This window comes from Pongo abelii, chromosome 1, assembly GCF_028885655.2.
Source record: "Pongo abelii isolate AG06213 chromosome 1, NHGRI_mPonAbe1-v2.0_pri, whole genome shotgun sequence".
Lineage (NCBI taxonomy): Eukaryota > Metazoa > Chordata > Mammalia > Primates > Hominidae > Pongo > Pongo abelii.
The window spans coordinates 211,495,285-211,509,992 of NC_071985.2; the positions used below are offsets into that span (position 1 = coordinate 211,495,285).

At 40.3% G+C, this 14,708-nt stretch overlaps 1 protein-coding gene across 4 annotated transcripts in view; it reads right to left on the reverse strand.

Annotated features, from left to right (window-relative positions):
- Positions 1-7,674: 7,674 nt before the first annotated feature.
- CDC42 (cell division cycle 42) overlaps positions 7,675-14,708 on the reverse strand; it is a 40,083-nt gene continuing 33,049 nt past the window's right edge. For 3 of the 4 annotated variants that reach the window (XM_002811334.6, XM_054546747.2, XM_063714472.1), the window contains 3 exons: positions 14,038-14,147; positions 13,720-13,917; positions 7,675-9,187 (listed from right to left, as the gene is read on the reverse strand). In XM_002811334.6, the coding sequence (XP_002811380.1) occupies positions 9,098-9,187; positions 13,720-13,917; positions 14,038-14,147 (398 nt within the window). In that variant the 3' untranslated portion in view covers positions 7,675-9,097. Of the gene's footprint in view, positions 10,677-13,719; positions 13,918-14,037; positions 14,148-14,708 lie in introns of all 4 variants that reach the window. The other variant, XM_054546724.2, reaches the window with a different exon arrangement.

Consider the following 14,708-nt stretch of genomic DNA (forward strand, 5'->3'; position numbering starts at 1 on the left):
TTTAAGAGCTTCAGAATCAAGACAAAAAAATCCCTCTCCCATCAGACTAGTGCAAACCTTACAAAGGAGGGCTAAGAAGCTGGCACTGGGGCCCCATGGTGGGTCTGGAACTCCATACACATTTCCAGCCCTGTCAGAGTTGGTTAGAGATGAAATTAAAAACCTTACCCTACTCCTGGCAGTGAGTATGAGGAGGAAACCCCTCACTGATACAGCAGGCTAAGACCCAGAAGTCAACAGGGTTTTCTGGTCCTGATTTGATGTGAGCCAACAATGATGACAGTGATGATGACAGCTGCTATCTACCCCATTCACAGATGAGTACTTTCTACTTGCCAGGCACTGTGCTAAGAGCCTCACATATAGCAATTCATGTAACTCTCACAACTCTTGGGCAAAGTACAGCTATTTCCACTTCACAGAGAATGCAACACTCAGAGCATTTAAGTTACTTGCCTGAAGACACAGATCAAGTTAGTGGCGAAGCCAAACTCAAATCCAAAGCCTATGCATGTACTTTACACAACACCAACAATGCCAAGTTGTTTTGCCTCAGTTTTGCCATTTGACAAATGACATCAACCATCCCTGCCTCTTTTACAGAGTTGTACTGAGGTCAAGTGAAATCACTAATACAAACATGACTTGAAGTTTAGGAGTTTACTACTTAAACTCAAAAACTGCACGAGGATCCCTGACCGTTTGCGGAGAAGATGTAGGCAGAGCTCCAGTCATCTCCCCGTGCTTGGGTCAAGCTAATGAAAGAAGGAAGCAAGGTTGCAGAGCTGACTCCTAGCCTCCCTCAGACCTTGGGTATTCACTAAGGTGCAACTTTCTCACCAAACAAACCCTGCTCTTCCCAACTCACAGGCCTATTATAAAAAAAAAAAAAAAAAAAAGAAGAAAAAAAGGCCAGCTGAGCAGATTCTAGAGACAGACTAGTTAAATTCAAATCCCAGTTCCCTCACTTACTAGCTCTGAATTCTTGGACAAGTTTTGTATCATAACATGCCTCAGTTTCCACATATGAAAAAATGGGGGATTGCTGAGAAGACTGAGTTAATTCACACAAGAGCTTAAGAGTGCCATGTAGAGAATAAACACTCAAATTTTAAAAAGGACCAAATGACACAATGGGCAAAGGCACCCTACAATCCTCTAAAGCTACACCTTTAGATCCTCTAAAGGAAGGTGTCATATTCTCTTATGCTACAACTGATCCTAAAGTCACCTCCCCCAAAAAGCTCCTACACAACAAACCTACCCTTACAGATGAAGCCTTTTATGCTGCTTTGCTTGCCCTGTGCGCTATATGACGCTTCAACTACAATTTTCAGCACTGTAGTTAGTCACATAAATTTTATTTCCACATAAGATATGTAACGATAAGCACACAGTTGCCAAAATCAGACAGATACGATTTCCAACTCTGGCTGCAGATACCAAGCAATTATGATGTCTCAGAGTCCTACTCCATAAAAAGAACATACCTGTACTATCAACCCCAGAGCTGCTGTGAGTAGCAAATGTGATAACACCATGTGCTTAACACAGTGCAAAGGCACACAGTAAGAGCTCAATTAACAAAGCTGTTATTTCGCCAGAATATGTCCCCACTTCTTTTATGATTTTCAGCAGTTAGGGCAGAGCCCTCCTGGATGCGATTAATATTCCTTCCTTAATTCACCAATTTACTTATGGGGGCCTTGAGGCTACCTTTCTTCCTACTGCACCCATCCCTATGCCGTGGTGAAGCAGGGCCCCCAGCCACTCTGCGAACATGCCTGGGCCCTCCTTTGTTCACATTCCCTCCACTCAGAAATCCATAACCAGCTGGGCACGGTGGCTCATGCCTGTAATCCCAGCACGTTGGCCGGCCGAGGTGGGTGGATCAGCTCAGGAGTTCAAGACCTGCCTGGGTAAAATGGCAAAACCCCATCTCTACAAAATATGCAAAAATGAGCCAGGCGTGATGTCACACACCTGTAGTACCTTCTACTCGGGAGGCTGAGGCGGGAGGATCGCTTCAGCTGGGGAGGTCAAGGATGCAGTGACCCAAGACCACAACACTGCACTCCAGCCTGGGTGACAGAATGAGACCCTGTCTCCAAAAAATAAGTAAAGCTGTAATGACCTATAGCCCAGAAATACTCTAAAATTCATGTCTGACATAAATAAAACCTTAAGAAATCATCTCATGTCATGGTTTTCAAACCAATGGCGCATTAATCTGATGGGCTTTAAAGAAGTGATGCCTCTAAAAACTAATTTTTTATAAAAATTTAAATGGTGCTCAGATCCTATTTCAAAACAATATGGCCCTAAGCACTGCTTTCCTTTTTTAAAAATAAGCTTCTTAGGTAACATTACACAGAACCCTTTTAACTTTTTGAAAGTTTCAAAAAGGTTCTATCACCAAGGTGTGCACTGGTCCCTAAATACAGCTCATCAAAGTTCTATCTGGGAATCTTTTAGAAATTAGATTGATTCTCACGTCCCATCGCATACCTGCAGATTCAGAATCGCAGGAGTATTTTTTTAGCCTTCCCATCTAATTGTTGACCAACCAGGAACCTGAACTGCATTTGAGACCTCAATGATTAACTAAGTATGCAATTTTACAGATAACGAGGCCAGAAAAGTGGAAGCTACCTGCCAAAGGGCACGTTGTTAGGAGTAATAATGCAAACTTCATCAAAATAAAAAGATGCTTGTTCAAAATGCAGGCCCCTAGTCTCTACCCCTAAAGATTGAGAGTAAATCCTACAGGGTCCAGGAATCCTGATGACTGAGACAAGTGGTCCACAGTTCACACCGAGAAAAGCACTGCTCTGTGGGATGCATCAGAGCAAACAGAACGGTTATGATCCTGTGCTCTATTGTAATAGGGTTAAGAAAATGCTATACTTACCTTTGCCTTGAAAATCTGTCACTTCTACTTCAGAGATGGAATGCATGGTGAACCCAAAATCCATCGAGCATTTATTTGCTTTTGGGGAACTCACCTAAGAGACTATGACACTGCATTAAAATCAGGGCTCTCCTCCCATCTTGACCCCACTAATCAGCAATGTGCTTTTAACCTTCCACTGTACTCCTTTATTAGACATACTTCACATTTTTCTACAACATAGGGCTTTAATGACTCACTGGATATGCCTCTAAGAGGCAAGTGTCTAACTTCACAGAAGTTTACCCAACCTGTTCCAAGCTAGTTCTAATGCACAAATTACCTGATGGCAGCAAAACAAGAAGTACAGAGAGATTCTAGGAGAAACTAGGCAGAGTCCCAAGAATGCAGTACTCAACTTTGAGAGGCAGACTTAAGAATACACATTTCAGGCCGGGTGCAGTGGCTCACGCCTATAATCCCAGCACTTAGGGAGGCTACAGCGGGCAGATTACCTGAGGTCAGGAGCGGGCGGATCACCTGAGACCAGCCTGGGCAACATGGTGAAACCCCATCTCTACTAAAAATACAAAAATTAGCCAGGCATGGTGGCTCACGCCTGTAGTCCCAGCTACTTGGGAGGCTGAGGTATGAGAATTGCCTGAAACCAGGAGACAGAGATTGCAGTGAGCCAAGATCACGCCACTGCACTCCAGCCCGGGCGACAGAGTAAGATCCGGTCTCAAAAAAAGAAAAAAAAGAATACAGATTTAAGAGGTAAAACTGGACCTAACACAGCACTGTAAGAGTGTGGCCTCACCACAATAGGAGAGGCCAGGAATGCAGGTTTCACACCCAGCTCTGCTACCATACAGCTGTGTGGTGACAGGCAAAAGTCATCTAAATGTCCTCACCTTTCCTAACCATGTGCAAGATGCAGGGATTTAAACTAGCTTAGTCTCAATTCTGTGATTGTGACATATGAACTAAAAAGGATTACAAATTGTTCCCCACCCAGTTCTCCATCTTAGCCTATTTTCAATCCCACTATCTAAATGAATACAATGTAGAATAGCAATCATCTTAATACAACATTGTGTAGGAACCATCCAACTTGTGCACTGCACAAGGGTACCACATCCAAGGCAGTACTATTTGCCTCACAAAATAGATCTGTGTATTTACTGTAACAGTTCTAGCAGGCAGCAACCAAATGTCTTGCTTTGGAAAATAAAATCACTAAATTATTACAAGTCATTCATAAAGTGTCTTTAGAAGGGCCTTTTCTAATTTGCACAAAGGCTGTGTGTGGCCTGGGCAGTGGCCCAGATACCCATCAGGGGTTCCAACTGACCACCTGCACCGCAGCACAGGCACACAGAATACAGTAAGTGGATGGAGCACCCTGTAGGCTATTGAGACCAAAGTGCTTACCTCTGCCTGCTTACATCTCTGCACTGCTTGAGACTGTCATTCTCCAATGTCTCCAGTGCCAGGGAAGGGAACAGGTTTTTGATAAATAATGACACATGAATGTGTCATGGATATGCATGCACAGATAAAACTTTTACATTACTCTCGAGAGCAATGCAAAGTGGAAAGAGATGACATAGTTATTCAAGAGAAATCAGCTATCAAATTGTAAAGGAAAGAAAATTCCAAGTAGAAGTCAGGAGACATCTACTTTACTCTCTGTATATCCTCAGTGCCTTAATTGCTTTAAAAAACCTATTTGTTGAATTTACTAATTCGCTGTAAGAATGAACGAATAGGCCGGGCGCAGTGACTCATGCCTATAATCCCAGCACTTTGGGAGGCTGAGGAGGGAGGATCAAGAGGTCAGGAGTTTGAGATCTGTCTGGCCAACATAGTGACACCCAGTCTCCCTTAAAAATACAAAAAATTAGCCGGGCGCGGTGGCGGGCGCCTGTAATCCCAGCTACTTGGGAGGCTGAGGCAGGAGAATCACATGAACCTGGGAGGTGGAGGTTGCAGTGAGCTGAGATAGAGCCACTGCACTCCAGCCCGGGCAACAGTGCAAGACCCTGTCTCAAAATAAATAAATAAATAAATAAAATTTAAAAAAAAAACGAATGAATAGCACTGACTTGGGATCAGCTATATGCCGCCTCTGGGCAATGGAATACGAGAAGTGTAAATGCGCTTTCCCTTGCCCCTCTCTGGCCCACCATAAGCAAGTCCACACTCAAGCAGCCACTGCTCTCTGGGACTAGGCTCCAGAATGATGAACACAAAGCCCACCTGAGCCCAATCTGAAGGCTAGAGACAAGTTCAGCTGAACCATGAATGAGAAAAATAAATGCTGTTTTAATAAGCTACTGTTGGCATGGTTTAAACGCAACATTATTCTGGCAAGTGAATAAAATAAGGAATTTTTTTTTAAGGTGGAGGCACTTTGAAAAAAGACTCATAGTAGTAATTAAAAGTATTCATTCTGGCCAGGCGCAGTGGCTCACACCTGTAATCGTAGCACTTTGGGAGGCCGAGGTGGGCGGATCACGAGGTCAGGAGATCAAGACCATCCTGGCTAACACGGTGACACCCTGTCTCTACTAAAAATACAAAACATTAGCCAGGCGTGGTGGCACATGCCTGTAGTCCTGGCTACTCGGGAGGCTGAGGCAGGAGAATGGCGTGAACCCAGGAGGTGGAGCTTGCAGTGAGCAGAGATTGCGCCACTGCACTCCAGCCTGGGTGACAGAGCGAGACTCCGTCTCCAAAAAAAAAAAAAAAAAAAAAAAAAAAAGTATTCAAGCATTCAAGCAGCCCTGGAAAGAAAACATGATTGGGCCATGTAATTAAATCACCATGATCTGAAGTCGGGTGGATACAGAGTAAGACTTACAGAAAACAAGTGTGACATAAAGCCACTTCCCTCCAATAATCATTCAGAGATGCCCTAACCATCAACCGTTCCTGAAAGATGATGGAGTTGCTACTTCCTGGTGAAATGTTGTCCCTTCCCCCGCAGTTATATAACAAATTTCTAAATTTGTACCCAGCAGGGACTAAGTTTCAATCCTTCTTGAGCAGGGCCCTTGTATTGCGAGTTTCTTAGCACCCAGCACCAAAATAACCACTAATTTACCTCACAAATGGAAGAAGAAAGGAAAATAGTCCAAACCTAACAAGTAAAAGAAGTACCACTATTTAAGCATTCTATGAAGGTAACAATTATGATAGCACAAATTTAGTGACAACTTGCAGGGCAAAAGGAGAAAAAGTACTACTACATTAAATGTACACCAATGTTAAGAGATATCTTAATTACAATATGAAAATGTGAGAAAAATACACCTCAGAATGAAGGAAATATTACAATTGTTCTTTTAAACCACAATCCTTTTCTTCCCCCTTAGAATACACTCCCCTTGTCGCATAAAGTCCAGCTTGAAGAACATCGCTTTAACTATAGAATCTATTTCTAAGATGTTCAGTAAAACACTTATAAATAGCAATAATATATTAACATCTTATTAAATACTATAAATTCTGACACAAACTAAGCCCGTAAGGACTATTTTCAATAACCCTTTCCAGCCTCTAAATCATACTCCCTGGAGAGTATCACTCACCTCCTAAGCCACGACTATAAGCAAGTTTGTTAAGTCAAAAAGAAAACAATATTTAAATGGAAAACCTAAGCTGCATCCATTTTGCTACCCAAGTTCTTCTGACATGCAGAAATCAATTTGAAAATATTTAAGAAAACATTAGCTTCAATCAATCCCCGTCATCCTTGTTCTTCTGATACATGGATAATTCGTTACCGCAACTGTATGACCTGCTTTATTTCACTTACTCATTTATAAAATAATATATCCATCCAATGACTACTTCTAGAGCCATATCATGTCAAGCATTGCTTTAGGACAAAGATATAGCAATAGTCAAGGACCTATACGCCCCTGACTACACTAAGGATACATATGTCCCTGCTTTCCAGGGTATCACATGATCCAGGTATCTCTCCCTAATATAGTCAACAAGGAATAAATAAGACGCATTTCTTGGTTAGAACTGTTAAAGCTTACATCTGCCTCTTCCTAACCCCTTCTCAACCAACCCAGCTTAATTCTAGCACAGTATGCAAGTCATGCCAAACATGACTCCATGCAGAGAACTATCAAAATGAGGCCACAGTGTTATCAACCTTAACTGATTTTAAGGGTTCTTAGTTTCTAAGATTCTCATGCAGATCAGTATAATGTCCTAAAGGTAAATAAACCTTTCTTGCTACCTAAAGAAAATGTATCCCATATTCAGATTCACAGCACAGAATCTGTATTCTGATAGTAGTAGTTTGAGATAACCACCTAGGTGCAGTGATTCCCAAACTTGGCTACATTTTAGAGATGCCTGGAAAACTTAAAAATCACATTGTTCAAGCTGCACTCCAGTTTGAGAACCACTGATGCAGAAAACTTGGGGGAAAATGAGCTGCTTTCCAATGATCTATGGATTAAAGGTACACTGACATTTCCTTCCACCATGAGCAGTGAGCTTCCTGAACACTGCTTCACTAAGAATTATTATGGACCTAACTTGGTATTTAAGGGAAGTGTCAAACTTAGAGGAGAAAGCACAAACCTGAACATATAGAGGGCTAAATATTATCTCAAACTGAATGCCAGAAAATAAAAATAATAAAGCTTTAAAATTTTATCCCAAAGTTTGTCAGAAATTGATGTTATCAAGAGTCAAATTCCCACTCCTCAATATCTGAAAAGAGACGGAGGGAAAATAACAACCCTCAGGCTGGCTTGTGAAGGGTTTTTGTTTGTTTAATACATCTGAAAAGAATGCATATACAAAGAATTGAGACATGAGAAAGCATTGGTTCAACACTAATGAATCTACAAGAATTAGGATTGGGAAGGTGGGAAAGATTACCTCAATATTTTTAAAAATTGGAAACTGCAACCAAAATAAGCTGATAAAATCCCTATTAACACTTAAGAAGAGTCTGCATAAGACTCTTTCCATGATTTTTATTAAACTAGAGAGCCTCACCTGGCTGCTCTAGGGTTCCTCATATGCAAAACAGAAATAAGGGGATTCCCCTGACTGGTCCCCATGTTGTTAAGTGTTCTCCCCACCCCCACCCTACCCCCAGCTTCTTAATGAAGCAGGCCTCCATCCTCCTAACTTGAGAGGATGTGAATCATTCCACAGATGTCTGTCTTCTAGCACCACCCCTCGTATTTCCTCTACATACCAGGTCTTCAGCTGCATTCTAGGAACACCATATACTACTGAGCTGCAAATCTATGCTAAGCATATAAGACAATGACTGAAAGGGAAAAAAATTTTTTTAATTACAAACTCAATTCATTTGGTGCATTTCAAAGGTGCAATACTTTTCTTCATTTATCAGTGAAAGAAGTTAGAAATTAACTTCCAAAAAAAATCAGCGAATGGCAAACAAATGTCCTTGAAAGTCACAGTCACATATAGTGCGTCCTAGAAAAGAGGAGGGGCAAGACAGGCTCCACCCACTTTCATGAGTTTCATCAAATACTGGATCTACTCAAGGGTGGAGAGAAAAGGCAACTTTCAAAAAGGAGTATGTTATTAAATGAGGCATTTACTATACTCCTTCCTAAGAGCACCAGATGGGGAACATGTTTTCTAAACTAGATCTAGGAAGTGGAATGTGGAATCAATCCGTCCTCCTCCCCTTAAGGGCTATCCACTGGTTAATGAATTAAAAAAACAAGACTAAAAAACAAACCCCACACACACTCCCCCCAAAAAAAGAGGAGGGAAAAAAAAAAAAAAAACACTAAGATGTCCCAGATTACTCTCCAGAGTGGAACCAGGGAGCAGCTTCAACAATTCCAATTAGTCTGTTACAGAGTCATCCACAAGCATGCCTTGCTTTTAAACAAACCAACAAAAAAAAAAAAAAACAACAACAACAAAAATTTTTTTTTGAAACAACAAAAAAAAACTAGTACTAATCACTTTTCTGACAATACAATTACTCAAAATTAACTAGTACTGGGAGGGGGAAGGGGGGGCCATACCTATGGGCCTTGTCTCACACGAGTGCATGTGGGTAGGTGCAGGGCATTTGTCATTATTGCAAAAACGAATTTTAATTTTTAATCTTTAGTTTGATTTAAACATTGCTTTTAGTATGATGCCGACACCAGCTGTGCAGAAAGGGCTCTGGAGAGATGTTCATAGCAGCACACACCTGCGGCTCTTCTTCGGTTCTGGAGGCTCCAGGGCAGCCAATATTGCTTCGTCAAATACATTCTTTAGGCCTTTCTGAAAATGGGGAGAAAGAAAAAATGGGCGGTCTGATTTTCAGTATAATAAAGTTGGAGTTCAAATTCAAAACATTCAAACCCCCAAGAGTTGGCAAAGAAAGAAACATTAAAAACAACAACCCTGAATCTCAACACAATAATCTCACTTCACCAAGATTTGTCCAGGGCACTGGAAGGATTCAGCAATTCAGGAGCAGAGGAGCAGATATTCATGAGTGAGACAGTGGTCCTTTGAGAAAGCTTTGCGCAGACCAATGTATGTCACAAGAAGCAAACAAAAACGTGTCATTTGCTCATTCAATATGAGTTTTGTAATGTGCTGCTGAAACATTTTACATAAAAACAAGGGAAGCAGCTCTGCATTCAAATGAAACAGCTGGATATGAAACAGGACTGAGAGGACGGGCACGGGTCAGTGGCATCCTTATTCTATGGAAGGCACAGGCAAAGAGAGAGAGAGGGTGATTATGGTAGCTGCAAAGATAGTCACTTTGAACTCCCTTTATCCCACCAGTTAGACAGAGTCAAGGAGATTCAAGGGAGCAAAAATGTGGGTACCTGATACATATGTAAAATTAGAGCCAGTCAGTGCAACAGGAATAAGGCTTCATCAGGCATTTATACAAACGGTTGTATGTTTTTAATTTCAAAATTTGAAGGTAACCACAATTGTATATTTCCCTCACAATAAAATCAGAAGCAGGAAAATATAAAGGTGGCAGCTTTACATCTCAACATTAACAAACTGTAAGTCAACTGTTTAAATGGATGCTATTCTTAAAAGATAATGTAACAAATGAACTCATAAAGCAGTAGCAGATACATCAATATCTTCCCCACCCCAGACTGACAAATACTCCACTACAGCACAGACAGCCAAAGCAACAGCAACACAAAGTTTCACTGCACAAAGGAAAACCAGAAAAGAATCCTCCCTTCCCCATTACACTCTACTAGAAGGTCACCCCTTTTCCATAAGGTTTGTCATGCAATTACAATTAACAATTGATCATAAGAGTAAAATGATGTTTGTGTTACTTTCTCCATCTAGAACTAAGATCTAGAAGTGTTAAAACTCTTGTTATTTTCTCCAAGAGGACATTCTTAATGCCAGACCAAGTTCCCTTTTGCAATAGTAATCCAAACCAAAAAGCTCTGAGCATCAGGCTACTCAAGCAGCAGAAAGTTAAAACAAGTCCAACTTGACTACTGATCACAAAAGATTTCTATAAGATATTGCATTCTTGATCAAAAACTAATACAGAGGTTGCTCTAAGGTGGTGAGTAAAAAGACGCAGAGGCTTTCAAACAGGATGGTTTTATTCCTTTGTTTTTAAACGATCTTTCTACAGTAGTGGGACAGGAAGCAGCAGCAAAGAAGGGAAGGAGAAAACAGTTTAGAATATACAGCACTTCCTTTTGGGTTGAGTTTCCGGAGGCTCGAGGGCAGCTAGGATAGCCTCATCAAACACATTCTTCAGACCTCTCTACAAGACAGAGGGGAGGAGAGAGAATAGCAGCCAGGTTAGAGGATTAGAAAGACTAGCAGGTACAACAGCAGTCCGGATTAAATGAGCTGAATTCACAGAAGCAATGTGCCTTAAGAAAAATGCTAGAATGCTAGATCTTAAGCCCATTATTGGCAGAGTAGATAACTGACCAAAAACTTCACCTCAAGCAAGGTTAACTGAGCAGGAAAGCAATTTTTATTAAAATGCAATATGTTGACTTCTAACACATTTTGGAAATAAATCTATTACAATTTCAGGCTTATGTGAATTCAGCCCCTGAATAACTGAAGGACACAAATAGCAGACTAACAGGCATGCTATGTGTTTCTAGGTTCAATGACACATCTGAATGTGATTAATCAAGATTTCAGAGTAAACTGGTTTCCCAGAACAGAAAGGTTCAGACATTTAAAAAGTGTTAATTGTGCAACAGTACCAACTAGAAGGAGTTTAAAGAACAGACTCTAGAAACAGCATACACTTCAGTTATTCAGCAATGTTATTAGAGCAAGTAACCACCACCCAAGTCATAAGAAAACAAAGAATGGGGTCCTAGAATGAGTTTTAGCAAGCAGTCCAGTGCTTTAAGATGTCTGCATGGGTATCAGAGCATAAAGCATGGAGTGAAAACAAAGAATATTCTCAGATTTTATGAGGATTAAGATACAGAAATACACTTACACCTCAGCCACAAACTCCAACATGACAGTGTGACTCAGCAGTGGTGGTACTTAGGACCCAGGTCTACAGACTCACCTAAACTCACCTAAATCTGAAGCCACAAGTTTACCACCCAAGGTTGTTTCACATGTTCTTTAGTTTGATCAGTTTGATCCCAAGTAAATATGTCCTAAAAGTCCCAGAACACAGCTCCAATTTAAGTGCCAACTCCAGACCACCCCAAGTGTTCCCACCTCCACCCTGCCCCCATCCATGACATCCCACAGGACTGGTACCCACACGTCACATTAGATACAAAATAAATCAGAAAACAGCAGTAAATTCTTTAAAAGCAGCAAAAGTTAAAAAGTTTTCCTCTTTCTACATCATTTACAAAGTAGAAATGCCACATAAAAGTTAAAATTCCATTGCAATTCTTTCTACACATCTAGGAACCAACTCTGGCAGTAAAATATAAAAGGAAGGAAGGAGTACAGAAAGGGAAATATACTTTATAAGGAAAAAAAAGAGGAGGAGGACCATTAGAAACTGGAGTGTATCCCTTAACAGAAGGAATTCCTTTCTTGCTTACCGTGGACGAAGATCAACAAATGCTCTATGAAACAAAACTAATCTTTGCTTGACCACCATCTGTTTATATTAAGACTTTGGTTTTAGAGGAATCAACAAACAGAACCTGTAAGCCTCAAAGTTCTAGCTCCCAAACACAACCACAGACCCCATTTTCTAACTTCCCCTCTTTTGACTTCTCCATACTTCAAACTCTGGTAAGAAAAATGTACCTGCTAAGACCTTTTAAACTTCATGCCCTCTACAAACGGATTTACTATATACACCTGTTGATAAAGTAAAAATCTTACCTTAAAAGCATCCAATTATCTAAAGCATCACTAGTAACCTAAAAGTGAATCCACAGGGCCTATGTGTCTTCCCTCAAAGCAACCCATATCTAGAGAACAGAGGTATGCATAGAAGCACACAGAATTAGTGTCTAATATGGACATGAGTGTTTCACACATGACCTTCCCGTCTCCCCCAATATACACATACAGGCACGCTTTTCTGGGAATGTTACTAAAACAGAGAGAAGCACCAGCATTTTTTAAAACTCTCAAAACAGTGCTGTGCATGAAAAGATATAAAATCTTCTAAACTTTTAAGTAACTGCTTTTATAATAGCACTAAACTGCCCAAAAAAACTAGGATTAGAAGATTATGTTTAAATCATCTGATACTAGGCCTCAAAGTTATTCTGAGGGATATCCCAGTTAAGCATAAAAGTTTTATCTTTAAATATCCAACCAAGTACTAAACTGATTATTAAATTATGTACTAGGCCCTACAAACTAAATACCTAGTGCATATGTAATAAGTAATCATATATGCCATTTACCCTAGTATACATGTAGTTAAGAATCCAAGTGTTTTTAGAAACACAATAAAAATGAATTACCTGAAAACATAAGCATAAATATAATGAGTTTAATATAATTATTAGAAACCTCCACCCTTCAATCTTGCCCTATTAGGCATGTCTGCTCACTGTTTAAACTTCAAAGCACCAGTACCAGCAGAACATAAGACTTTTGTGCTAATTATTTCCACAACTTTTTCCTTTGCCCCCAGAACAGTACTCAAAGGACGGAATCAGCGATATCATGAAGGTGAAAAAGTTTAAACCACACACATCAGTTACAAGTCCCATCTTTTGCTCCCTATCTTCAAAATCTGAGTTTCCCATCAAACTACAAAAGGAGTTCCAATTAAATCACCCAAAAATGGCCAGAATACATGAGGAAGGAATACTTCCAAAAACATAGGAATAGAGACACTATATAAAGCATGCTTGAGAACTGTGGCAGAAATAGCCATGGCTGCCTTCTCTGACATTAAAGTCTCAATTATTATGACTAATTCCCTATCCTGGTTGAATTGCCCAAGAAACAGCATAGTATCAATTGTCAGAACTGGCAAGAAAAGATCAGACATATTTAGATGAAAATTTAAGTTAAGAAAAAAAAAAATCATTCACATCCTCTCTTGCAAGTGTGTGCTTATCTGAACCTTTCCTGTAAGGTTTTTGTTTTAACACAACCCTGACCACTATGAATCATTCAGTACAATACGAGAGCTTACCAACACAAGGGGTTTAGGAACTAATAATATTCTCCAAAAAACACAGAGGCCTCTAACAAAAGAACATACAATATGAAGCTGTTCATATTCTTGCTGGGCATCTTTGAGCACTGCTGATCACTGTTAGAAATAACTCCTGTATCCTAATGCTCTAACAAATGACTCGACCATAAATACACATGGGGTTTCATGCCATCCTTACCTGTGTAAGTGCAGAACACTCCACATACTTGACAGCCTTCAGGTCACGGGCCAGCTTTTCAGCAGTCTCTGGAGTGATAGGCTTCTGTTTGTTCTTGGCAAGTTTCTCAATAGTAGAGGGGTCATCTCTGAGATCAATTTGAGTCCCAACAAGCAAGAAAGGAGTCTTTGGACAGTGGTGAGTTATCTCAGGCACCCACTAAAAAAAGGTATTTTAAAATACACTCTTGTTAATCAACAAGCCTCTAATGCTATTTATAACAGGTCAGTAGAAATTCTGAGATGACTTTCTTAGGGCAAGAATATCTGATCAGCTTACCTTTTCTTTCACATTTTCAAATGAAGATGGAGAGACCACTGAAAAACAGACTAGAAATACATCTGTTTGTGGATAACTCAGCGGTCGTAATCTGTCATAATCCTCTTGCCCTAGAAAAAAGAAAAATATTGGAGAGAATTCAGCAACTGAATCTTGGTGTCCTCAAAGTGTTAAAAGCATGCTGGTCATTACTCAAAAAAGCAACTTACTTATCTAACAAAATGTATGGCTTTTTAATGTAATATGTGGGCAATATTCTCAATCAGCTAATTCTACAAACTTCAAGCACTCAGAACAGCAATGAATTTACTATTATGTTATTTGCTTTTATTACTAGTTTGTGGTGTTCAATCTTTGTGTCCCTTAGAAACCCAATAATAAATGTAATAATAAACTCTTGCTACAGAAATGGTTAAAAATCAATCCTTGTAATCCCAGCACTTTGGGAGGCCGAGACAGGCGGATAACCTGAGGTCAGGAGTTCGAGACCAGCCTGGCCAACATGATGAAGCCTCATCTCTACTAAAAATATAAAAATTAGCCGGGTGTGGTGGTGTATGTCTGTAATCCCAGCTACTTGGGAGGCTGAGGCAGAAGAATCGCATGAACCCAGAAGGCGGAGGTTGCAGTGACCCGAGATGGCATCACTGTACTCCAGTCTGGGTGACAGA